At 50.2% G+C, this 24454-nt stretch overlaps 1 protein-coding gene and 1 long non-coding RNA gene across 14 annotated transcripts in view; one reads left to right on the top strand and one right to left on the bottom strand.

Moving 5' to 3' along the window:
- Nucleotides 1-11997, bottom strand: part of LOC113244636 (uncharacterized) — a 30116-nt gene extending 18119 nt beyond the window's left edge. The window contains exon 1 of the long non-coding RNA XR_003312449.4: nt 7857-11997. This is a non-coding gene — a long non-coding RNA (uncharacterized LOC113244636). The remainder of the gene's footprint in view (nt 1-7856) is intronic.
- TMEM94 (transmembrane protein 94) overlaps nt 1392-24454 on the top strand; it is a 39378-nt gene continuing 16315 nt past the window's right edge. For 7 of the 13 annotated variants that reach the window (XM_048226203.2, XM_048226202.2, XM_026484156.4 and 4 more), the window contains exons 1-2: nt 1392-7252; nt 17225-17354. In XM_048226203.2, the coding sequence (XP_048082160.1) occupies nt 17331-17354 (24 nt within the window). In that variant the 5' untranslated portion in view covers nt 1392-7252; nt 17225-17330. Of the gene's footprint in view, nt 7253-17224; nt 17355-21015; nt 21289-24454 lie in introns of those variants that run through there. The other 6 variants (XM_026484158.4, XM_026484159.4, XM_026484153.4 and 3 more) reach the window with 3 other exon arrangements.

Here is a 24454-nt window from a genome sequence, read left to right as displayed (position 1 = left end):
GAGATCAAGAGTTGCATGCTCTACTGACTGAGCCAGCCAGGCACCCTATAGTTTGATGAGTTTTGATAAATATATAAACCTATGTAACACTTACTCTGATCAAGATATAGAACATTTCCGGGGCGCCTGGGTGACTGCCTTCAGCCCAGGTCATGATCTCAGGGTCCTAGGATGGAGCCCTGCATCAGGATCCCTATTCTGTGGGGAGCCTGCTTCTCCCTCTGCCTGCGGCTCCCCCTGCTTGTGTGCTCTGTCAAATAAATAAATAAAATCTTAAAAAAAAAAGATATAGAACATTTCCTTCATCCCTACAAGTATCCTTCACGCCCCTTTGAAGTCAGTTCTCACCCACCCTCCCATCTCTGTCCTAGAAGTTCATGTAAATGGGGTCACACTGTGTGTGATCTCTTATGTCTGGCTTCCTCCCTTCAACACCCCATCTCTGGAATTCATTCATATTGTGATGGGTATTCAGTGGTTCATTTATTTGTGGTTGTTGTCGTGTGGTGTTCCCTTGTATGGATATACCACCATTTGTCCACCCATTCTCCTGCTGATGGTTACTTCCCCGTTTGGGCTATTGTGAACAAAGTCTTTGTGTGCACATTCCTTGTCATCCAGAGATTTGTGTGTTTCGAAGGGAATGCAGCAGAGGCTCCTGCTGTGTCGTAAAGTTGTGTGCTCTATTTCAGGACCACCCTTTAGCCGGACAAGCAAACGTCAGAATTGCTTTGTTCTCCGTATTTATAACAGTTCTCCCTGGGACCATTGGAGTGACTCAAAGGGCTTAAGAAAAGGCCCTCAACATCGGGGCGCCTGGGTAGCGCAGTCGTTAAGCATCTGCCTTTGGCTCAGGGCGTCATCCCGACGTTCCGGGATCAAGTCCCACATCAGGCTCCTCTGCTGGGAGCCTGCTTCTTCCTCTCCCACTCCCCTGCTGTGTTCCCTCTCTCCTGGCTGGCTGTCTCTCTGTCACATAAATAAATAAAATCTTAAAAAAAAAAAAAAAAAGGCCCTCATCAGTGAGACATCATTCTGACTTGTTGCAGACATTACAGGAGCAGCTTCTCCTAAAAATATCACTCACAACTTAGAGGCAAAAGGCTTTTGCCAGCCGAGGAGGCTGAGGGTAGTAGGAACTACCCACTAAAGAACTGACAGCTCTGGGTGCCTGGCTGGCTCTGGCTCAGTGGAGCCCATGACTCTTGATCTCAGGGTTGTGGGGTGAAGGCCCACATTGAGCATAGAGATTACTTAAAAAAAAAAAAACAAACTTTAGAGGCACCTGGCTGGCTCAGTCAGTAGAGCATGTGACTCTTGATCTCAAGGTCATGAGTTCAAGCCTCATGTTGGGCATGGAGCCTACTTTATTTATTTTAAAAAAGATTTTATTTATTTATGAGAGAGAGCAGGAGCTGGGAGGAGAGGGTTCAGAAGCAGGCTCCCTGCTGAGCAGGGAGCCAGACACAGGGCTCCATCACAGGACCCTGGGATCATGACCTGAGCCAGAGGCAGACGCTTAATCGACTGAGCCACCCAGGCACCCTGGAGCCTACTTAAAAATAATAATAATAATAATAATTGAAAAAATATAAAACCCCCCCAAAGAATTGGCAGCTCAGGTGATTTCCCTGAGCTTCAATTTCCAGTTCTCAGCACCCCAAATGTCTGACCCTGTCACCTATCCCCCTCTTCTGGGCCTTTTGCTCATGGCTTCTTCCTTCCCCTGCTGTCGCCCTCCATCGCTTCCTCCTGTGCTGTGACAAGCCCTGGTTTCTTTGGAGGAAAATCTCCAACAGCCTCGGGATCTTCAAAGAACTCTCTTGCTATCTCCTTCCTTGCCTTGAGGAGTGGCTTTCCCATGAAAAGTCCGCTTCTCCTGTAGCCTCTGAGCCGAGGGAGCACTTTTCCCAAATCCAAGTACGTTGGGGTTCAGAAGCAGAGCACAGTTTTCCTTTTGTGCCTGTTTCCAGACCATTCCCCCTTTTTCCTCATGAAAATTCCTTTTTGTAGCTCAAGCCATCTGGCAATAATCTGTGACCTCACATCTTAGAGTCTACTTGAAGTTCTACCATGACCCTGATAGATAACCCATTTCATGATTTAGCCTATTCTATTTTTTTCCTTAAAAATATTGAGATATGATTGGCATATAACATTGTGTAAGTTTTTTAAAATTTTTATTTTTTTGAGAGAGAGAGTGAGAGAGCACAAGCAGGGGGAACAGCAGAGGGAGAGGGAGAAGCAGGCTCCCTGCTGAGAACTCTGGGATCATGACCTGAGCGGAAGGCAGACGCTTAACCGACTGAGCCTCTCTTGATTTCGGCTCAGGTCTTGATCTCGGGGTCCCGAAATCAAGAGTCAGATACTCAACCGCTCCACCGACTGAGCCACCAGGCACCCCTGCTGCCTTTAAAGAATGATTAGGTGTGAAGGCTAGCGCTGGGAGGGAGGATACTCTAGTGCAGGGGGAGGAGCGTGTTCAAAACCTGCATGGGTCCTGCGGAGTTACTTAGGTTCTCAGACTCACGTCTCAGATCTGCGTCTAGAAGTGAAGTCTCATAAACAGTCAAGAATGTCTTCTGGATGGTGCTTTGTTCAGTGCTTTGCTCTGAATTGGCCGTGTTGAGGCTTCTGGAGCTGAACAGAAGCACCGTGCCATTAGAACTGACACCATATGAGGTCCAGCGTGTAGAAACCTGGGAGTCATCCCTCCCTCTTTCTCCCCAGACCTTCCGTCCCATCAGTCGCTACCTTTTGCCTAGTCTACCTGCTAAATATCCCTTGAAGACTTCTCCTCCTTGCCACCCAGGCTGCTACCACCTTAGCACAGGGGCTACGTTGAGCAGATCGCAGCCAAGTCTTCTCCCTGGGCTTCTGCAAGCTGCTCTTGCTTCGCTACAATCCATTCCCCACTCGGCAGCCAATCAGACCATGGTACTCTGTTGTTTAAAACGCTCTAAGAGAGGAGTGCCTGGGTGGCTCTGCGGGTAGAGTAGGCAACTCTTGACTTCGGGGTCGTGAGTTTGAGCCCCTTGTCCAGTGTAGAGATTACTGACAAAAACAACAAAAACCTTCCAAGAGCTTTTCAGAGCCCTCAGAATACAGCCTCAGCATCTGCAGTGCTGCAGAAGACCCCACAAGAGCTGCCGCCCCACCCCTGATGCCTCTGGCTTTGTCTCCACGGCTCTGCTCTCCCCCTCCTCTGATCCACTCATGCAGGAATTCCCCTTCAGTTCCTTGGTCTCTCTTCCTTGGGGCCTTTACACGTGCCTCCTCCCCTCTGTGGTGCTCGTCTTCATTCCCTTTGTCTGACTAACTTGTAGTCGTCCTTCAGATTTCAGCTTAAATATTATTTCTTGAGGAAAGCCTGCCCCAGCCACCCGAGATGCCAGGATCCCACTAGAGATGCTTGTTTGCTGCACTTTGTACACTTCTGATGATGTAATTCTTTGTTTAACACCTTGTCTCCTTCATTAGAATATCAGCACTTAAGAGTATGATGCTGTTGGTCAGTTTCAAAGGCTGATTTAACAACATCTGCAACATGTCTCTTAAAGTCAAATGGCATTGAAATTTTCAGCTGTATCTCTTAAATACTCCACAGGGTCACAAAACAAAGGAAGCAGTGCTTGTCTGTCCGCTGTAATGGCTAAGGTGGACTCACTAGGTGTTACTACACCGGCTAATATAACAGAGACATTACACTGCAGGAGCGGGAGCTTCTTGCTGCGGACTCATTAGCTATATGGCAGAGGGGTGTCACACAGACCAGACCATTTAGTGTGGAAGGGCTCCCCTTCTCCTTCCCTTTTCCCTCTCCTGCCCCTCACCTTTTGTTTTAAGGAGAGAACAACTGGGGGAAAAGAGCCGATAGAAGGAAGCAAATGAAGAGGCTAGAGAAAGAGGATAATTGGACATCAGTTCATTTACTCAAAAAAACATTTGTCAGACATCTGCGGTGTGCCAGGCACTTCGTTAATCAACTGTGACACAAAGATGCATAAGACACAGTCCTTGGACTCGAGGGACTCACAGGAAGAGAAATGGCACAGAAATAGATACTACTATTAACTATATGAAGCCTTGCGATGGATATGTCCAGTCTCTGTACAGAATCATAGCAAAGAAATGTTAGTTGGCATCCAAAAATAATCGCAAAAGCAACTTCAAATCTCATTGCAGTCTCTCGAGAAAAATGCCACCGGGGGAATTACATAAATGATTTATAAGAAACCTTCTTAAAATCCTATCGTTCATTTCTCTTTCCCTTCTCCTGTCTGTTGAGGAGAATTCTGTCTTTACCTATTAGGTTTCCCTGATCGCTGATCATCATACAGCATCAGAATAATAGGGGAAAGGTATTTCACCTATTCACCCAAGGTATTTCTCACTCTGCCCTAAAGCTTCTCTCTCCTGTCGCTCCAAACTTCTCCACCTCTTCTCAAATTCATACCATCCTGGCTCTTCTCTTTTCACTTGCTCCTGCACTCATTTATTTATTTATTTATTTATTTATTTGAGAGCACGAGCATGAGTGGGGAGAGGAGCGGGGGGAGAGGGAGAAGCAGACTCCCTGCTGAGCGGGGAGCCCAATGCAGGGCTCGATCCCAGGACCCTGAGATCATGACCTGAACGGAAGGGAGACACTCAACCAACTGCACCTCCCAGGCGCCCCTCCAACTGAAGTATATATAGTTGACACTAATGCATTATTAATATTACCTTCCTGTCAAAGACAGAAAATAATGTGATAAGTGAAGGGATACAGTTATTTGAGGGAATGAGGAGCAAAGAGAGAGGGTCATCATCATCAAGGGTGACAGGGTGTTAGCTAGGAGGAAAGGAGGTGAGAGGCATTTCAGGCCCAGTGAACAGAATAAGCTGAGGCCTGGGGATGGGAGAGAGCATGTGAGGCTGAGGTAGGGGAAGGGACTGAGGATGCAGATGGGGAAAGGAAGAGGGGATCTGTGTTTTGGGGGGGAATGTTGAGGAAGAAATAGAAGTAGATGAGGAATCTCCACTGGAAGGCCTTGGTTTCCCCGTTGAGTTTATTATTTTTTTAAGATTTATTTATTTGAGAGAGAGAGAGCGCGCGCGCATGCGCAGGGGGAAGGGCAGATGGAGAGAGAGAATCTCAAGCGGACTCCACGCTTGAGCGCAGAGCCCAAAGCGAGGATCGATCTCATGACCCTGAGATCATGATCTGCGTCGAAATCAAGAGTTGGCTACTTAACCGACTGAGCCACCCAGGCGCCCCTCACCTCAAGGTTATTTTGGTATGGAGACAGAAGAGGCTCCAGAAAAATGAAGGATTGGTACGGCTGCCTGGTATTGCTAGACAGCCATCAAGACATGGCCACGGGGACCTCAGAGCTGCAAAAAAAGTCTTGTCAGGGTGAACTTAGACTGGGTGCACTGGCCTGTTTGGGCTTGATTTACTTCTTCGGCAGAGTTTTATGCCTGGGGGTGCTGACAGAGGGGATGGTCAGAGGTGAAGGATTGTAGCACAGCCCCTGAAACTGGGAGGCACACAGTTTGAGGTTGTTGAGTGATAGTCAAAAAACCCAGTGGAGCAGAGAAACAAGTGTGGCCAGAGGCCACTGGGGTCCAAGGTGGAGCACGGCAGGATGACTATGTTACATTTGTTCACCTTCCAAATGCAGCCATGTGAACCTTCTGGGATGAAGTGGAAAGATGAGGCACCGGCAATTGGCTAGTTCAATTCAGCAAACGTTTACCAGGTACAGGCCCTGAGTAAGGTGCTGTGGGGACTGCCAGGATAAGCTAGCCAGCCGCCTTTAGGGTGCTTCAGGTCTTACAAAAACAATACCGTACAAAGCATTACTTTTGTAAAGGTGGTGATGGAGACACAAAGAGGCACAGCACTGGAGAGAGAATTTCAATGACTAAAAGTCAGGCAAGGCTTTGGGGCAGGGAGCCCTGGAGGTGAATTTTCAGGATGGGCGTGTATTTGAAGGTTGGCTTCTTTGGGAGGAAAGAAACTTTAAAGGGTAGGAACCTCTTGGGCCAAAGAGCAGAGGTGGGAGGGTCCCAGATGCATTTAGGAGATGGTCAAGCTACATGGCTGCAGGAATAGTTTGGCCCGTGGGGAATGAGCCTGGAAACATATGTCTGAGTTGATTTATGAGGATGTTTGAATGTCAGGCAGAGAGACCCAGAGATCTCTCTGTATAGATAGATACCTATTTGCAAAGATAAACTGCAAATTTTTGTGTGCAGAAAGGTAACATCATTCTATCACTGTTTTCAGCAACTGCTAGAACAGTTAAAACATACAAGATTAGGTACCAAAATATCTTCCTGTTCAGCTGAGAAGAGAGATTTTAATTACATAATTAAATTAATTAATAGGGGAAAGGGGCTCTTACTTCCCAGGGCCAGCCATGACCCTCTTCCGATTTTATAAACAGATTGAAAAACAAAGCACAAAAACCCAAGTCTCCAGATTTCCATCTCTGGGAAAACTGAAGTAAATACTGACACAGGCTTGCTTTGTTTTCCCAAGAGAGCTCTCCCAAGCGATTTCTCTAATTATCTAGAAAAAAAAAAATTTTTTTTTAAACTTGTTTTTCCCTTTAGAGTACAGCTGAGCTGAAGGGAAAACTGAAGCTTTGCCTTAGGTTCTCCAGCTTTGGTTTGGTTGCAGTACTAGTCTCTGAGGGACTCTCTCCGAGGTCTCTGAGCGACGTGTCTCTAGGCATTTGTTCACAGCAACAAGAAGGGAGCTCAGAAGAAGAGATACTGGCGTTCTACAAAAGGGCTGATTTTAAGAAGAAAAAAGGCGGCTTGGGCGGGGCTCTATCTTTTTAGGATATACGTAGGAAAAGTAATTGAGGTGGAAACCGTTGCCCTCGCCTCTAATCAGGACCTCTGCACCTGAAAGCGCCGGAGCAACACACCCATGGATGGACAGTGGGTCCCTACTCTCCCGCCGGCATCACTCGGCCTTTAATTCCGCCAGGCTCCCAGAGGGACTGCTTCAGCTACAGTCTAGTGCGCCCCGCAGCCAGTAAGAAGCCAGGAATCTCCACCCCTCTCGGATTTCCACCAATCGGTGTCCAGAACCTTAGCCTGCTAGCGGCGTCTCGGTTGTCCGAGAAGGGAGGCAAGCCCCCTTAGAGTTGCCAGCAACGGACATGGCCGCGGCCCCTGAAGGAGGGGACGCGAAGTGAGGAGGGGGCAGGGAGGGAAGAGGACGCGGGCGAGGAAGACAGCCCCCCGGGCCCTGGTAAGTACGAGAAGGCCCGTGGCCCGAAGCAAGGGGAGCAGGGAAGCAAGGGGGCGTGGGGCTCGGCCTTCCACGCTCTCTGGATTCTTGGCCAAGGAGAGAGGAGTCTGGGGTCTGCACCCAAGAAATGGCCTCGGGGGATCTCTTCGAAGGGGGAGTCAAGGGACGGGCTTTGCCTCCAGCTCGTGGCCGTTTCCTTTCCTCAGGTGCTCACACTTGCCCTCGGTCCTGGCTTGACCCCTTGGGGGTCCCGCGTCACATCGAAGCCTCCTGCCAACAATGAATCCCCGTCCCAAGGTTGTGGTGTCTGGGCCCCGGCTCAGGGGGCTTTCTCCGCCGACGCCCGGCGTATTTACCGGCCTCTGGGGGCCCGCACCCCCGGCCCCAGTTCAGACCGTTGTCCCCCTTGCGCGCGCTCAGCTGCTGCCTGGGCCCTCGTGCTGACCACGTCCCGTGTCCAGGTGGATGGAGCCAAAGGGCCTTAACCCTGAGCGGCGACGGTGCAGTTGGAACGTGCCCTGCCTTCCCCCCCCCCCCCTTTTCTTTTCTTTCCGTCTTTCCAGAAACGTTTAAAGACTCCTTAGAAGCAACTATAGGAACGTACTTGCCATCCTGCACACCGAGTGCCGCGCTGTGCGCTGTGCCCTCCGTCCCCTGCCGCACACCCCAGAAGTGCAGTCTCGCAGTCCCTCGCATGCCACGGTGTGAGGCTGCCGGGTGCCCGGCGCCAGATGCCAGGGAAAAACCCTGCCCTTCTTTCATTGGTGTGGAACCACAGGCTGCACTTTGGCGTGTTGGTTGATTTGGTCACGTGCTGCTACATCCCACCCTCACTTCCGAGTTTTTGTGTGGCTCTAGGGGAAAAAAGGAGGGAGCTTTGTACTGAATCTGTTTTCCTTCAAGCCTGTGATTTTTGCATCAGAGGAGATGAGAGTTTTCTCATGCTTCGTCCAACACACTCAGCTTTAGCGACATACTTCAGTCTTTCCATGGGGCCTCTTAGACGGTGGAAGTGGGGAGGGAGGAGTTTTCACGTTTTTATTTTACAAGGGTGGAGAGTAACTTTTGGGAGAGGCAGAGGGGCAGGGCCAGGGTCACCTGGAGCCAGGACTGGAACTCTGAAGTCTAGTTCTTGGTCCACCAGATCAGTTGTTTTCTAGGTGTGATTGCAAAATCAAGTTCCTTAACTTCTCTGAGCTCCATGTGGAGTGAGTGCTTGCGTTGGAGGTGGTATGGGGAGGATCTCTGTCTCTAGGTATATATGGCAGGGGGGCTAGCGCTTACTAGGTTCTTAATACATTTGTGCATTCATTATTTGTAAGGAACCAGCAGGGAGTTCCCTGGCTGATTTCTTGTATTAGTATTTATTGTGGCCTTTCTATATGTTTTGGGGTGAAATGATTTCAGTGATTCTCAGTTGAGAGGGCAGGAAGGCAGGGAGTCAGAGCAAGGTAGCCTCTTCCTCCGTTTTTTCGGGAACAATTGTAGTATTGTCGTAGTGTTATTAATGGGGATGGGTCTTGTATAAGAACAGTGTGGAGGCAGAAAAAGCTTGAGAACCATGGAAGGAAGAAGAAATACCACTTTGGTATGTCTTTATGGTAATCTTGGCAAAAGAAGGGCTGATCTTAGTATTCTAACAGGTAGTTTTAATTTTTTTTTTTAATGCAATGGCACAGGTAAGGTTCATCATCTAGAGTCAAATAAAAATGGTCCATGGAATAAAAAAGTTTGCAAATCACTCTGCAGATCAGAACACATCAGAATGTAGCCTATTATTAACCCTGGAACAGGGGCAGCGTGTTCAAATAAAATCCACAAATTCTCTGAAGTCTTATTTTAGCTGCTGTGTTAGCTTTCACTTCCTTGTTCATTGGTTCTTTTTGTTAGAATTTCAAACAGAGAAACTGGTGGATACCACAGAGCAGTTCCTTGACCAGGGAGGTGAAGTACACACCATCCCCTTGATAATCAGCGGCCAAATAATTGAGAGTTAACTGCCCTTGAACTTCCCCCCACCCCTACCCTGCCCCTTGTTTTTGTGGTGACCCAACATCAGAAGATTAGACTGGGAGAGCCAGGGCTGGGCGGTGAGATGGAGGAAAACAGAAAGCCCTTCACATTTCTATTTTGAGGAGTTGCTAGGGAGTGCCAGCTCCAAGTGTTGAGAATCAGCCTTTTGGAAAGCTTAACTCCCCCGAACTAATGAGAAGTGAAGGTCACCATCCTTTGGTTCTTTCCTACTGCTCTTTCCCTAATGTTGGGCTTGGGAAACAATTTCTATCTGGAGGGGGAGGAGCGCTAATGTAAATATTACCTATACTGGAGGCTTGAGCCTTACCTGGTGAGTGGAGGATGAACTCTTAAAGCAGTCCAAGTTGGAAAGACACAAAGCCTCTAAATCCATTCCCGGCGTTTAAGTGAGAAGGTTCTAGGTCATGGTTGGCACTTCTCCACTGGTAAATGTGTGTCAATATTTTTTATATTGTTATTGTGTCAGTGTTTCCTTGAGAGTGTCTTTCTTTACCTAAAAGCTAGGTTCCTTTAAAAATATTGTTTGAACCCTGATTTCCAAGCCTGGATTTGTTTCTAGTAGCACAGGTGAACCTAAAGGGTAGGCCAAAGCTGTAGCAGGAATGTTTTTCTTCCGGAACTGACCCGCCAGCCAGAATATGTGGTTTGGTGATCAGGGGTTTGTGTAATAATAAGGTTTGCCTGTGGCTGCTGAGACAGTAGTAAACAGTATTGGTCACGTGGCATGGCAAGTAGGGTAAGAGCCACATTTAGACCCCGGCAGGATGCCTGCCTCAAGCTGGGCCCGTCTTACACTGATTGCTTTGGGTTTCCTTAGCCCCAGAGACCCAAGTGGGAGGGGAGTCGGGGGTGCCCAAGGGAAGGAGACCCTGTCAGGGCTTACAGCAGCCAGAAATCTCAGTGTAATTATATGAACCCAGTTTTCTTAATTTCGGGATCCTTTTGAGAAAGAGATTCGTGATAGCAATATCACTTAGTAGTGAGGTGAACAGAAAACTATTGGGAGATACTTGGAAAAGATATATACTGGAGAAAAAATCAAAGGTGTGTTTGAAAAAGCATCTATATCCTTAAAGGGGAGAATATTGCTTAGTAACGTAAGCCAGAGCTAACTGCAAAACCAGAATCAGAAGTTAGTGATTTTTTTGTTATTGTGGTAAAATACGCATAACATAAAACCGACCATTTTAACCAGTTCAGTGGCATGAAGTACATAACATTGTGCAACCTTCCCCCCTTCCATCTCCAGAACTTTTTCATCTGCCCAGACTGGGACTCTGCCCCATTAGCGCTACATCCTCATTTCCCCTCCTGTCCCCAGTCCCTGGCAACCACCGTTCTACTTGCTGTCTGTATGAATTTGCTTAGTCCAGGAACCTCAAGTAACAGGAATCATACAACATTTGTCCTTAGTGTAAGGTCATTAAGGTTTATCCGTGTCATAGCATGTAGCAGAATATTCTTCCTTTTTTAAGGCTGAGTAATATTCCTTTGTATGGTCGACCACACTTTATTTGTCCATTCATCTGCTGGTGGGCACTTGGGTTGCTGCCAAGCTTTTGGCTACTGTGACTAATGCGGCTGTGAACGTGAGTGTACAAAGAGTTGTTGGAGTCCCTGTTTTCACTTCATTTGGGCACGTATCCAGAAGTGAGAGGTTGCTAACTTTCTAAAGATATATTTGATACATTCACATGGTTTGAAAATCAAAAGGTACAAAAATACATACAGTCAACTTTCTCCCCTCCCACTCTTGTCCCCAGCCACTCAGTTCCAACTTAATTTTTTCTTTCGTGAGTTGTTCTTTTGATATTGAAGAAATCTAAACCAAAGTCGCCAAGGTTTTCTCCTATATTTTCTTACAGTTTTACATTAGGTGTAGGACCCATTTTTAGTTAATTTTTGTACAGAGTGAGAGCTTTATTTCCAAGTTCTTTTTTTTTTTTAATCCGAATGTTCAATTTTTCCAGTGCAGTCTGTTGAAAAGACTACCTTCTCTCCACCGAGCTCCCTTTGCAGCCTTCTCAAAAATCAATTGACAATATATATCTGGATCTATTTTTGGATTTCCTGTTACCAGGTCAATACCGCATTGCCTTAATGACGTGGCTTTATAAACCTTGAAGTGGGGTGGCGAAGGCCTTCCAAACTTTGTTCTCTTGGGGGAGTCTAACGTGAATGTCGCTTGTTACAAGTGGGGCTGAGCATCTTTTCATGTGTAGAAGCTGCTGGATTTCTTGATCTCCTTGTCTCTCAGGGTTAGAAGACGTCACAAAAGGTTATCTCGTATTTGCTACCTGATGTATTTATTATCTCCATAATTTCCCAGCCTCTGCTTGGATCCCTGTAGTACTGGGGAGCTCATTGCCACTCAGGGCAGCCTCTCCTATTTCCTCTATACAGCTCTAATTACGTAAAAGGTATCGCTCATGTTGAGTCCTGGTCTGCCCCCCGGAGTAAGTCATTGATAAAAATATTGATTATGATGCTACCAAGGATAGAACCCTGAGGCTTGGGCGCCTGGGTGGCACAGCGGTTAAGCGTCTGCCTTCAGCTCAGGGCGTGATCCCAGCATTATGGGATCGAACCCCACATCAGGCTCTTCCGCTATGAGCCTGCTTCTTCGTCTCCCACTCCCCCTGCTTGTGTTCCCTCTCTCGCTGGCTGTCTCTATCTCTGTCGAATAAATAAATAAAAATCTAAAAAAAAAAAAAAAAGAACCCTGAGGCTTGTTATTAAAAACCTCCCTCCAGCTGAACATCAATCCGTCAGTCCGTTTGGGCACAGCAACTTATATGAATACCAGCCCATCCCATTGCGTTTTCGGTGGAAAGCACAGCTAGTGACGGTTGTGTTGGAAGGAATTACAAGGACAGCCAACTCCTCAGCTCGCCCTCAACCCGAACCTTGGGCACCCCCTTAGCTCTTTCTGATGCTGGTTCTGGTCTTGGCAGCAGGAAGCATCCATCCCTTTGTTTTCATGGCTACTATGCTGCCCTTGTCTAGAGACTTGTCATGGCAAACCAAGATTACTATAATTTTCTTCTACTTCTTCTGCCTGTAATTTCTTTCCCTTCCCCCTCTGATCCATTCTCTACCCTCTTAAAATACTGGGACCCACTCAGGAAACTTAGTGACTCCCTGGGGTCACTTTGTTTTGGCCTTCATACACCTGTGCATTTTGGCCCCCTATTCCCTGCTTGAGGTTTTCCTTCATTTCTTCTCTCTCCCTCAGGCCTTCTGCTCTGATTGAACAGATCAGATCACCATCTTTCTTTTTTTTTTTTTTTTTCTTTTTTTAGCAGGTTTCACGCCCAACGTGGAGCCCAATGGGGGCTTGAACTCACGACCCTGAGGTCAAGACCTGAGCTGAGATCAAGAGTCGGACGCTTAACCAAGCGAGCCACGTAGGCGCCTCAGAAAACCATCTTTCAAAAAGGCTCCATGCTTTTCTTCGTTGGTGCCTTTGTTGAGACTTCTCTAGTTCTTGCTTGGGTTGTCCTCCCTCTTCTCTCTCTGAAGCTTTCCTAAGTGTACTGCTTGGGCCTTGTGGTGGCTATTGCTGCTTCTTTCTAAGATTTTATTTGTTTAGGGACACCTGGGTGGCTCAAATGGTTAAGCATCTGCCTTTGGCTCAGGTCATGATCTCTGGGTCCTGGGATTGAGCTTCCAGCTCAGTGGGGAGTCTGCTTCCCCCTCTATTTCTCCCCCCTGCTCACACTCTCTCTTTCTCTCTGTCTCTCTCAAATGAATAAATAAAATCTTCTTTAAAAATTTATTTATTTATTTATTTATTTATTTATTTATTTAGCGCGAGCTGGGGGAGGGGCAGAAGAAGAGAGAAATTGCAAGCAGACTCCATGCTGAGAGTGGAGCCTGAAGCATGGCTCCATCCCACCACCCTGAGATCGTGACCTGAGCGGAAATCAAGAGTCAGCTGCTCAACCAACTGCACCACCCAGGTTCCCTGGGCCTTGGTTTCTTCTAGGAAGGGATTCCTGGCCGCCCCCCACCCCCGTTTGTAATTCTCATTTAGTATTTCAGTGCCAACTTGAACACTAGTTATATTTTCTCCAAATATTGAAAACCTGGCTGTATTATAAATCCCTGTTGTGAAGGGACCATGTCTTAATACTTTTGTGAAAACAGGACCTTTCCTTACCCTCAGTGAATACATACAGTTATTACACACAGTAGGCACTGGATAAATGTCTGTTTCCTTCATCAACCCTTCTCTTTTCTATCCACCAAACCTTACATGTGCTAGGCGTTTTAGAGGTTGGTAGAGCTGACTTATTTGGATCTTGGATCCCACCTTACTTTTTAGAAATCAGCTCTACCTACTGAGGCATTATTTCCACGTGATAAAATGCACCTACTTAAGTCTATAGTTCAGAGAGTTTTGACAAATGTATACACCCTTGTAACCACCACCCATAGTCAAGATACTGCACAAAAGACCCCTGTGCCCTTTGCAGTCTTTTCCTCCCTGTGACGCCAGGGAGCCCCTCATCTGCTTGTTGTCACTGTAGATTAATTTTGCCTGTTGTAAGTTTCATGGAAATGGGATCATATGCTATGTGCACTTTTGTGCTCCTTTCACCCAGCAAATGTTTCTGAGATTCCACCACATTGTTCCGTTGGGTGCATCAGTACCTCGTTCTGTTTGCTTGCGGGGCAGAATTCCACTGTATGGATATACCACAGTTCGTTCACGTGTGAATGGACATCTGGATTGTTTCCAGCTTTGGGCTATTTTGAATAAAGATGCTAGGAACGCTATACCGTTCTTCCTGAGGAAGTATGTTTTCATGACTGGGACGTCTAGCGAGTGGATCCTCGACTTTATCAGACACTGCCAAAATGCCTTCTAGAGCAGGTGTACCACGTGAAGTTCCCACCAGCAATTTAGGGGTGCGTATCCTCACCCACACTAAGTATCGTCGGTCTTTTTCATTGTAGTCATTCTAATGGGTGTGTATGGCTGTTGGGGGTACTGGGTGGCTCAGTAAGTTAAGCATCCAACTCTTGGTTTTGGCTCAGGTCATGGTCTCAGGGTTATGGGATGAATACATTAATATAAATGTTAGCATTTAATTTTTAAACATTAAATGTTAATATTAATATTGAGTCTTCCAACCCATAAACATGACCTATCCATTTATTTAGGTGTTGAATTTCTCTCAACAGCTTACAGGCCTTACCTATATGTTTTTAAAAGTCATTCCCGGGGCACCTGGGTGGCTCAGTCGTTAAGTGTCAGCCTTTGGCTCGGTGTGATCCCAGGGTCCTGGGATCGAGTCCTGCATCAGGCTCCCTGCTGTGCTGGGAGCCTGCTTCTTCCTCTCCCTCTCCCCCTGCTTGTGTTCCCTCTCTCGCTGGCTGTCTCTCTGTCAAATAAATAAATAAAATCTTTAAAAAAAAATTAAAAGAAAATAAAAGTTATTCCTAAGTATTTGCTATATTTCACTATAGCATATAGGAATTAAATCTATATTTGTATTTTGTATTTTAACCTTGTATCTTGTAACCTTGCATACTTATTTATTCTATCCCTTAGAATTTTTCCTATATGATCTAGTGTTCTGCAAATCAAGACAGTTTTACATATTTCTTTGCAATCTTTATGCCTTTCTTTTCTTTTTTCTTCTTCTCACTTTTGTGGTTGTTGTTGTTGTTAAGTAAGCTCTAGGCCCAGTGTGGGCTTGAACTCATGACCCCAAGATCAAGAGTCACATATTCTACCTACTGAACCAGCCAGGCACCCCTCTTCTCCTTACTTTTGAGTCTTTATTCTTCACCCAGGTGGCTCTTTGTTCATATTTCTTGTTTCCTGGTAATAGTAATGGCAAGTGTTTATTAAGGTTTACTGTATGCTAAATACCATACTAGACCCTCTGCATGTAATATTTCTTGTCATTCTTGTTGCTTCTTTGTGAAATAGGCATCATTCTGTGAACGAGGACACTGAGGCTCAGAGAGACAAGTAATTTGCCAAGGTCACTTGGCATTTGATACCTGTTGGAGCCAGGATTTGACCAGGGGTATTTGGCTTTGAAGCCCATGCTTTCTTTCACAACGGACCAGGGGTAGAACTGGCCCTTTAAGGATCTAGCTGCTGGTTTCAGATCAGACAGTCGAGGACCGCTCTTTCCCAGAATCCCACGTATGGAGTGATGGGAAAACAGAGACTCTTAGAAAAATGTCCTGCTCCTGGCTGCCCTCTCTGAACACTGTGGTTCCAGCTGGCCGCAGAGTTATTTCACTCCTGTTGTGTTGGCAGAAGGAGCCAAGCACAATCCCCATCTGGCTTCTGGTGCCTTGCCCTGTGTGGCGACTACCTCATCCAGCCTCTGCTGGGATGGGGTGCACGGGGACCTTGAGCTGCACTCGTAAACAGGGCCTGGGCTGCGTGAGTCAGGGCGGCCTTGGGGAGATGTGGATTCGTCCTCTCAGGATCCCATTTCAGTTGGCTGCCAAAGACGAAATGTCACTGCGTTGCGAGGCTGCTTCCAGCGCCACCGTCTGTGTCTGACCCTCCGGGGCTGGCTCACGCAGCTCCGAAAGCCTTGGCTGCACAGGGCAGGGGTAGGGAGAGACGGGGAAGCGCAGGCCCATGAGGGCAGCGCTCGTGCCGCCTTGCGGGGCATCACGTGGGCTTTTGGAGTGGGGTTGGTGGCTGCAGAGCCCAGGCCTCCTGGCTGGGGTCTCTGGACACAGCTTTTTCATTGTTTCTAGACAGCTCTTTTATGGATCAGTTCTCCTGGGCTTCTGATCAGCTTCACTTCACGAGGCTTTGCTACAGGCCCCAGAAAGAACTGCCCTAGTCAGCAGGCTAGTGCCTTCTCCACGAGTCGTCACCGGGCACCAAACCAGATTACTCAGTGGCACTCTACCCAAACACTCCCTGGTCTGAAATTAGTAAAGTGTGTTGGTTGCCAGGATGGATGGGTGAGGGTCCGGGGTTGTGTGGGGAGGTAGAGCTAGTCTTCCTTTTCCAGATTGCTGTCAGATTGGCTCACCTCTCCTGGTAGCTATCTGCCCAGGGGCCTGCTGAGCACTGCCCTGTCAGCAAAGCATGCGGGAGGCCCAGCTCTATGGCGTGTGGGCATGTGGGGGGTGGGCATGTATCTGGGTGTGCGTGTGTGGGCACATGTGTGTGGGTTCCAGTTTACCTTAATGCTAACCTTTAGTTATTTTTAAAATTAATTAAATAATTGTTTTCCTAATCTTTACTCTTTTTTTTTCAAGTTTTTATTTATTTAAGTAATTTCTACACCCAGAGTGGGCTCGAACTTAACACTGAGCCAGCTGGGCACTCCTCATCTTTATTTTATTTCTTTTAGTATTTTTTTTTTTAAAGCTCAAGTGGGAACTTGAAAGGCTGGGGTTCTTTTTATTTATTGATTGATTAATTTGAGAGAGAGAGAGAGTGCACACAGGCAGGGGAGAGGGGCAGAAGGAGAGGGAGAAGCAGACTCCTGGGTGAGCAGGGAGCCTGACACAGGGCTCGATCCCAGGACCTCAGGATCATGACCTGAGCTGAAGGCAGATGCTTAACTGACTAAGCCACTCAGGTGTCCCCTAATCTTTATTTTTTAAAAAAGCTGGGAAAGAAACCAAGGGTTTTCCTGCTTGCTGCAAGTCAGTGAGTAAGGGTACACACGGAGCAAAACACCATTTGCCTCTGAAATGAGGGTTTGAAGGAGGGAAGCTTCAGCCCTCCAGTGCGCCCCGGGAAGCCCTCTCCCTCCCAGCCTCAGCATGGAATCTGCCCAAGGCTGAGCGCCTAGGGAAGCTGGGCTGCTGGGACAGGGCCAACCGGGCTGTGGTGCCCGGGGCTCCAGTCTTTTCCACGTGCCACTCTACTGTGTAGACAACACCGTCATGTTTCTCTACAACCTGGATTTATGGGGTCTCTCCCTTCTTTCTCTCCAGATGCTGCGACTGTGACAGAGTCACTGGGCCTTGTCCATGCTGGGGAGGAGCCTTCCCTTTGGGGGTGACCACATTCATCGGGGCATGCCTGCAGTACTCTGGGCCCATGGATCTGAAGGAGAAGCACACGGTAGGCCACATTCGCTGCCCTGCTCGGTATTGTCTGTGTGTCTCTGTTGGACTCTGTCTACTTGTGTTGGCCTGGGAGGTCCTCTTTTGGGGGCTTTAAACCAAAAGTGAGAGAGGGGGTGTGGCTCTGAGAATGGGGGTACAGGATGGCAATCCCCCCTGAGAGGGTGCTGTTGCTGGGCTGGGAAGCTCTCAGGGAGCTGGGAGCACAGGACAAAGGGTGGGGACCGGTGAGCACGGCAGCATGGGAGCGGATTCCTGATTTGGGTTGGCTCCAAGCCAGTCTTCCACTTCTTGCCCAGGGGTGTGTAATTTCGTTTGTTTGCTCTTTGCTAGGGCTCTGCCCCAACCTGCTGAGCCATGTTGAGTACGGCTGGACACCCTCTCTGTGGTTAGGGAAGAGCTCCCCAGTCAGACTCCAAACACAGCTGCATGACCAGCTGGAGGTGCGGAGCCAGGAGGCCCAGGCACCCGCAAGGTCGGCCCCCTCCTCCCAGCCTGCAGGTACGCTGCCCTCGCCTGGCAGTGGATTTGCTGGCAATCAGAGTGTCCTCCTCCCATGACGAAGACTGCCCCAGAGGAGGTCCTTCCGTCTCTTGCCTGGACTTCTGCCACAGCTTCCTACAGGTCCCTCTGTCTCTGATCTCCTTCCTCCACTTGCTGTCAGAGAAAGGTATCCAAAATGCAGAGCTGACCTTTTGTCACCTCTGCTTAAAAGTCACCAGTGGCTTCGCGCCACCTGCTGAAACGTTGAGGGTGCCGGGCGAAGCTCGCCGTCATCCCGCTGCTGCCCGTTAGCCCCGCGTCCCTAGCCTTCCCCACCTTGGCCTTTAGCACCAGGCATTCTGAACGCTTCAGAGTTTGGGCACATTGTCCACGTGTAGGCTCCTATTTTTTTTTCCTGACAAACTCCTCCTATTCTTTCTTGAAGACCCATCACCTTCTCCTGATAAGCCCTCCTCCCCCCTCCAGATGGCCGTCCTTCCAGCATTCATAGTATCTCCACCACCTTGCCTGTCACTCTGTATTGAAATAATCTGTCTGTCGCACCTCATCCCTGGGTCCCTGGCTCCTAGCATACAGCCTGGCATGCAGCAAGGGCTCAGTAAATATTTATCAGTTTGGACTTATGGACAGTGATCTTCCTGCCAAAGAGATCTTGGAAGGTGTGGAGAGGGAGCTGTGGGTCCACGCGCTGGGTCCCTGGGGGTGCCTGGCTGCCTGCTAACTCGTTCAGCACCAGGCTCCCCGTGCCTCTGGCCCAGCTGTGGAGTGGGCTTGGAGGCCTGAGCCTGAAGCAGGTGCCCCGGCTGCTCTGCAGGTGTCCAGCCTACGAGTGATTGGCACAGAGGGAAGCAGCTACATTGACCTCTCCCCTAGCCTGGGTCTCAAGGCTGCCGTGTCCAATTGCAAGAGCTGTTCACTTGCAGGGGGTACCCCCTAGGAGCTTTGCTATTGTGTGATGTGGTGGCCTGCCTGGTGAGGCTGAATGTCTCAAAAACAGGGCAGTATTGTCCTCTGGTTCCAGCCTGTTGCTGAAACATCACTTCCTCACGAGTTAGAAACGAAGTCCTGTGAGCCAGTGGGCCAGCTTCTCTCTCAAGCCTAAGGAAGAATGCTTGAGAGCCTGGGATGGATAGCTCTGAGGGACCATTTTCCCTCCAGGATTTTTCTTTATCCTCTTTGTCTTTCTGGAGGAATGAGTCCTGAACTAGAAATATCATCCGCCGTATTCATGGAATACTTCCTGGGGGTTGCTGGAGCTCTGCACCCTGGGGAGGCCGCCCCCAGCTTGGAGAGGCTTATGGTCCAGCTGAGGAAGTAACAGTACAAGCAACTAAGAAATAGAACCGGACAGGGTTTTCTGGAAGTGGCTTGTGAGTTGTACACATGGGCTTCTAAAGATTACCCCGGTGGCCTCCACAGCCGGGGCTTCTTGGAGGCATGGGAATGAAGAGCGCTGGATGGCGGAAGTTGATTTGAAAGGGGCCTGTCATCCCCTGGCTGTAGCCCAGGATCAGCTTGGCTGTTGCTGGTTGCTTTTCTGCTCCTTCCTTTCGTGACCTACCAGTCCTCTGTGTCCTCTCCTCTGTCCCTGGTCCCCTGTGGTAGACGTGATGTAGCAGCGAGCGTCTGGGCTTCTGTTTCTCGGATGCAGCGCTCCCCTTTTCGCGTGCGGAAGTGGGCAGTGTAGGACGGGGGCAGAACGGGAGTCCTGCAGAGCCCCCGCATTAGATCCTATGAGCTGTTCTTTCCAGGGTCTGTCGTGCAGGAGGGACAGTTTGCTTAGTTGTCGTGCCAGGGCCTTGGTGGAAAGCTAAGGGGAAGTGTGTCCTGGGAGCAGGGGCCAGGGGTCCACGAGTCTCTCCTTGGCGGTTTGCAAAGTCTGCCTCCCACTGCAAGCTGACCCCACCTCTCCGTGGTCTGCACCTCAGGGAGAGCTCCTGCCCCTTAACCTCTGGACTGCCTGACCCCTCCTTTCCTGCTCACATTCAGATCTGGATTTGGCAGAGTTGGGGGGGGGGAGGCGGCAGGGATCTGTGCTAGAGAAGCGGGAGAGGAGAGGCTGGCTTGAACTCAGCAGAGGCTCTCCCTTCACCTTCCCACAGCTGGCTATGGTGGCGATGGTGTTGTTGGTGTTGTCTGGGAAACAGGGCCCTGGAGAAAAGTGTTTAGGCTCCAGGCTGCACTCTCTAGTTCTTGGATCTGTTGGGCTGCTTCCTCTCCCTTGGGGTTTTGCAGCCCCTTCCTAAGGGGCTGGACGTAAGCTGAGAAGTTTCCAGTCTCCTTCCAGGGCCGCCTGTGTGTTACATTTGGAGTCCCGGAGTGATGTGCAGGCCCTGCTTACTGAGCCACAGGTCACTGGGTGGGAGTTGAGGCCCCGTGTCTGCAGGGTCTCCTGTCCCAGAAGCTCTTTGGCAGGTGTGTCTCAATGCAACTGCGTATTTATCAGCTGCTGGCTGAGCTCTGCTGTTGGGGGTCCCCCCCTCCCAGCAACCTGGTGGGTAGGTGTTTGGTCTTAGGTATTGGAATCCTCAGAAGCCCTTCCTGTCTGTGGGCTCTTCCCCCTTCGGCTGGAGTCTTCCACTGGATTCTTCCGAGGGCTTCTGCCCCCCCCCCCCCCCCCCGCCTCCTAGAAGTCACTGCTCCAGGCTTCTCAATTGCCAGTCCTTCCCCCTCCACGCTGGATGTGCTGCTATTAATAACGGGCAAGCCCCCCCCCCCTTCCTGCAGCTACAAGTGTGGGAAGAGCTGTTGCTGGCGTGGCTCCATGCTGGGAGTCTCTGAGTGATTTGGGGGAGCTCTCATGGATGGCGGGCGCCTACCTTGCCCAGTGACTTGGGGCCGAGGAGGGGTGGTCTGGAGAGAGAGCCCAGGTAGCCCTGGGTGCCACGGTTGCCCTTGGGCTCCCGCAGCCATTTCCATCCCGCACAGCCTCCCCCCTCCTTCCCCCCACCCCACCGCGTGTGCACACCCGGTTGGCTGCAGGCACCCCTCCGCTCACCCCTCGGTGGCCTCTGATGAATGGGCCAAGCTTCTGGGCATCTGGCAGAGCATCTACAAACTTTCTCCTCCCAAGCTGGCTCCTCCCTCCTCTTGCCTGCCTCTCCCTCCCTCCCACAGCGCTGGTGCTGCACTGCTCCTCCTCCCTCCCTCAGTCTGCAGCGTGACTGGAAATAGGCTGAATTAATCAGCAGACTGAAGCTCCGCTCCGCACGGATCCTCTGCGGCAGGCTCCGGCTCCGGCTCCCACGCTCCCCGGCCCACTCCCCTCTTTTTCTCTCTTCTCTCTCTCTCTCTTTTCCTGCCTCTTCTCCTCTCGCCTTGAGGGTGCTGTTGGAAGTTCTGTAGTTGACCCCTTGTGGCTCGGGCTCTACCCCATGCTCTTTAAGCAGACAGAGCTATGGATGCCCCATCAGGGCAAATGCATCAAAGTGAGTATGCTAACTTGGTTTTATTTCTGTTACGAACGCCTCGTTCTCTGCTTTGTGGGCAAGGCTTTGGCTTAGCAGTTGCCACGGTCTTGAAGATGGGCGCTGAACCGGAGGCAGCTCGGATTATGAGGTGGCTAGGACCGAAGAAGGAGGCTGAGAATGGGAGCCACGATGCCCATGTGTCTAGTGCGCTGCCAGCTAGGCTCCCAAGTCACCCAGAGCAGGACTGGAGCCGCGTGTCCCAGTGGGGCATCCTGTCGAGTTACGCTGGGACCCGGGTCTCCATGCACAAGTGATGGGAAGCCCTGGGTCTGGATGTCAGCCCTCCTTGGGGCTAGTCAGGGGGCTCTTTTTCGCTGGACCACATGGGTCATTGAGATGGAAGCAGCCAGGGCCCGCTGATGTCTTCCTCAGTCTGGGTGGGTGCGAGAGGAAGAGGATGGGTGGAAGTGCCAAAGTCAGCATGAGCCCAGAAGAGGAAGAAGCTTGAGGCTTTCTTTGATTTGCCTGGCTGAAGACAGATTTGTGTCTGGCCAAGCTCGGAAGACATTTCTCATGGCTCCTACAAAAGACCCAGCTTCAGTGACTTAGGCATTATGTTGGAGTCCAGCTTTGGGTCCCCTCCCCACCTGCACTGGCCCAGAAAGCTGTGATGGTGGGGACCTGGTTCAAGGGCCAGCCAGTTCTTTTATTTTATTTTATTTTATTTTATTTTATTTTATTTTATTTTTGCTTGAGAGAAAGCGAGCGAGTGAATGACAGTGCACAGAGGGAGAGGGAGCACAGAGGCAGAGGGAGCACAGAGGCAGAGGGAGAAGCAGACTCAGTGCTGAGCAGAGAGCCCGACGCGGGCTCATGACCTGAGCCGAAGGCAGACGCTTCGCCGACTGAGCCACCCAGGCGCCCCAGGGCCAGCCAGTTCTAATTAGCTCTCTGCTGTTGTCAAGGCTGAGGGTCACGGTCTAAAGTCATAACCTATCTACCTGAACCTATGGGACCTGGATTCTGCTCCCAAAATAGGTGGAGTGGAGGAAAGCAGCTGCCGTGGGGACAGAGCCTGTGAGGAGTCCTGAAAGGACCAGGGCTGGGGGCCAGGGGCTTTTGGCTCTGGGCCACCTGGGAAACCTGGCCAAGGGGGTGCAAGAGAGTTCAGGGGTGTTGGCTGTGGAACGGCTCATTAGACTGACCCAGATGCTGAGCGGCAGGCCCCATAGAGCGGGTTCTGTTCAGTAGCGGATTCGACAGATTCGACAGTTCTGATTCGACAGATAGAGTTCTTTCCCCACCCTTCGGCTCATCTAAATGCCCATGCCCTCCCAGTGTCCCCCTTTAAAAAAAAAAAAAGATTTAATTAATAATTTATTTAAGAAAGAGAGACAGAGAAAGAGAGCAGGGGGCAGGGGTGGTGAGAAGCAGAGGGAGAGGGACAAGCAGACTCCACGCTGAGCACGGAGCCCATTGCAGGGCTCGATCCCACGACCCTGAGATCATGACCTGAGCCAAAATCAAGATTGGACACTTAACTGACTGAGCCACCCAGGCACCCCTCCTGCCCCCAGTGTCCCCCTTTGATGATGGAACGGGGAGGAGAAGCCCAGCTCGTGATGGGCATTTGTGGCCAGCATCTCCTGAGCCTGGGCTTCCTGGAGCCTCCAGTTACTTTGTTAGGTCCGGTTGAGCCTGAGCATTTAAGACAGTGGGATGGGGTTGCTTTTCTCTGCAAAGCACTGGTGTAAGTGGGGAGGCAGGCTCCTACCTCCCCTCTGGTGTAGAGATCTCGCTTAGCCATCACTCCTCACCCCAGGAACATCCTGGGAGATGTCTGGCAGTGGGGTGGGGTGGGAGATTTTGAACATCTGGGCGACAGGAAGAATCTTTTACTCCCTCTGGGTATTTAAGGCTGGGGCATTTTTTCTCATCCTTCTTGGCCCTGTAGGCAAGATATGGAGACCTTCAGATGGCATGTGTATGAGTTGGGTCCTTATTTCTCAAACCAACCCTATGCATCCTTGCACGGTCTCCCCATTGGTGCCCAGCCTAACTTGTGTTTTGAGAAAGGCTGGCAGAGCCCACTCACCCATGGCCCTTTCTTAATTTCCTTTGAAAAGGCTGAAGTTCCACCAGGTTCCTCGGCTTTGGCTCCCATATTGCAAGGGTGGAAGTGCATGAGAGAAACAGTGATTTTACCGGTAACTGGGACTCTCCTGCCAGAGGCAGGGTGAGGTGTTGCCCTTCCCTGTCACTGAGGGGCTGAGGCAGTTGGGTAAGTGTGGTTGGGGCCATGGAGAGTGGGCAGGCCCAGAAGGCTGTGTCCTTGCCCCAGGGCCTACCTGTACGGGCAGGCACTTTCTTTGGGAGGGGTGTGATTACAGAGTGGCTATTTTTCCTCTGCTCTGCTGTCTTTAATCGCCAGTCTGGAGTTGGTGTTCCTGGCCAGACACAACATGCGTGGGCAGACGCCCACAGTCAGCCCTGCAGGCCTCTGCTGGCCCTGCCCCGGGAGCCTCTGCCCCCCTCTGGCCCCTACCTCCCACACCTGGAGAGCAGCAGTGTGCAGGTGCTAGGAACCTGGGTGCAGAGAGAGAAAGAGTGAATCCATTTCTGGGTTGTGGAAGGGGGCACCTGGAATGAGGCAGTGGATGTCAGGACAGCCACAGGGCAAGAGGAGGGGAGTTACTGATGTCCAAAGTCTAAAGGTCTCGGTGGGGTGGGGAGGGGGTGGGCATCACCCTGGTTCCCTGGCTACTCCTCTGAGCCTTTGCCTGCCTTCTGAGCATGGTCCTCATCCCAGACCCAGCGGCTTCCCACGTGACCGGCTGCCCCTGGGATTTATCCAGCCCTCCCTTTCTCCTGTCCAATCCCCAGGTCATGTCTGTTTGGCAGGTAGCCTTTCCACCTCTGTAGGCCAGCCTTTCCCTGCCTCCACGACGTTTTCACCACAGCGTTGCTGGAGGCCTGGCCTAGGCAAGTCCATCTTGGGAACCTTCACCTCTCCCCCTGCGGAGAGAGAGAGCTCACAAAGTGGAACCTGAGGGGGCAGCGGGGAGGGAGGGGCAGTATGGGACGCCCCGTGTGCAGTGGCTGTGACTTCCAAATCCTTTTCTTTCCTGGGTTGGGTGGAACGGGCGTCCTCCCTGGGCCAGCCCCTTAGACACAAGAAGGCCTC

This window comes from Ursus arctos, unplaced genomic scaffold (assembly GCF_023065955.2).
Source record: "Ursus arctos isolate Adak ecotype North America unplaced genomic scaffold, UrsArc2.0 scaffold_24, whole genome shotgun sequence".
Taxonomy (NCBI): Eukaryota; Metazoa; Chordata; class Mammalia; order Carnivora; family Ursidae; genus Ursus; species Ursus arctos.
This window is presented reverse-complemented; position numbering and strand designations above follow the sequence as displayed.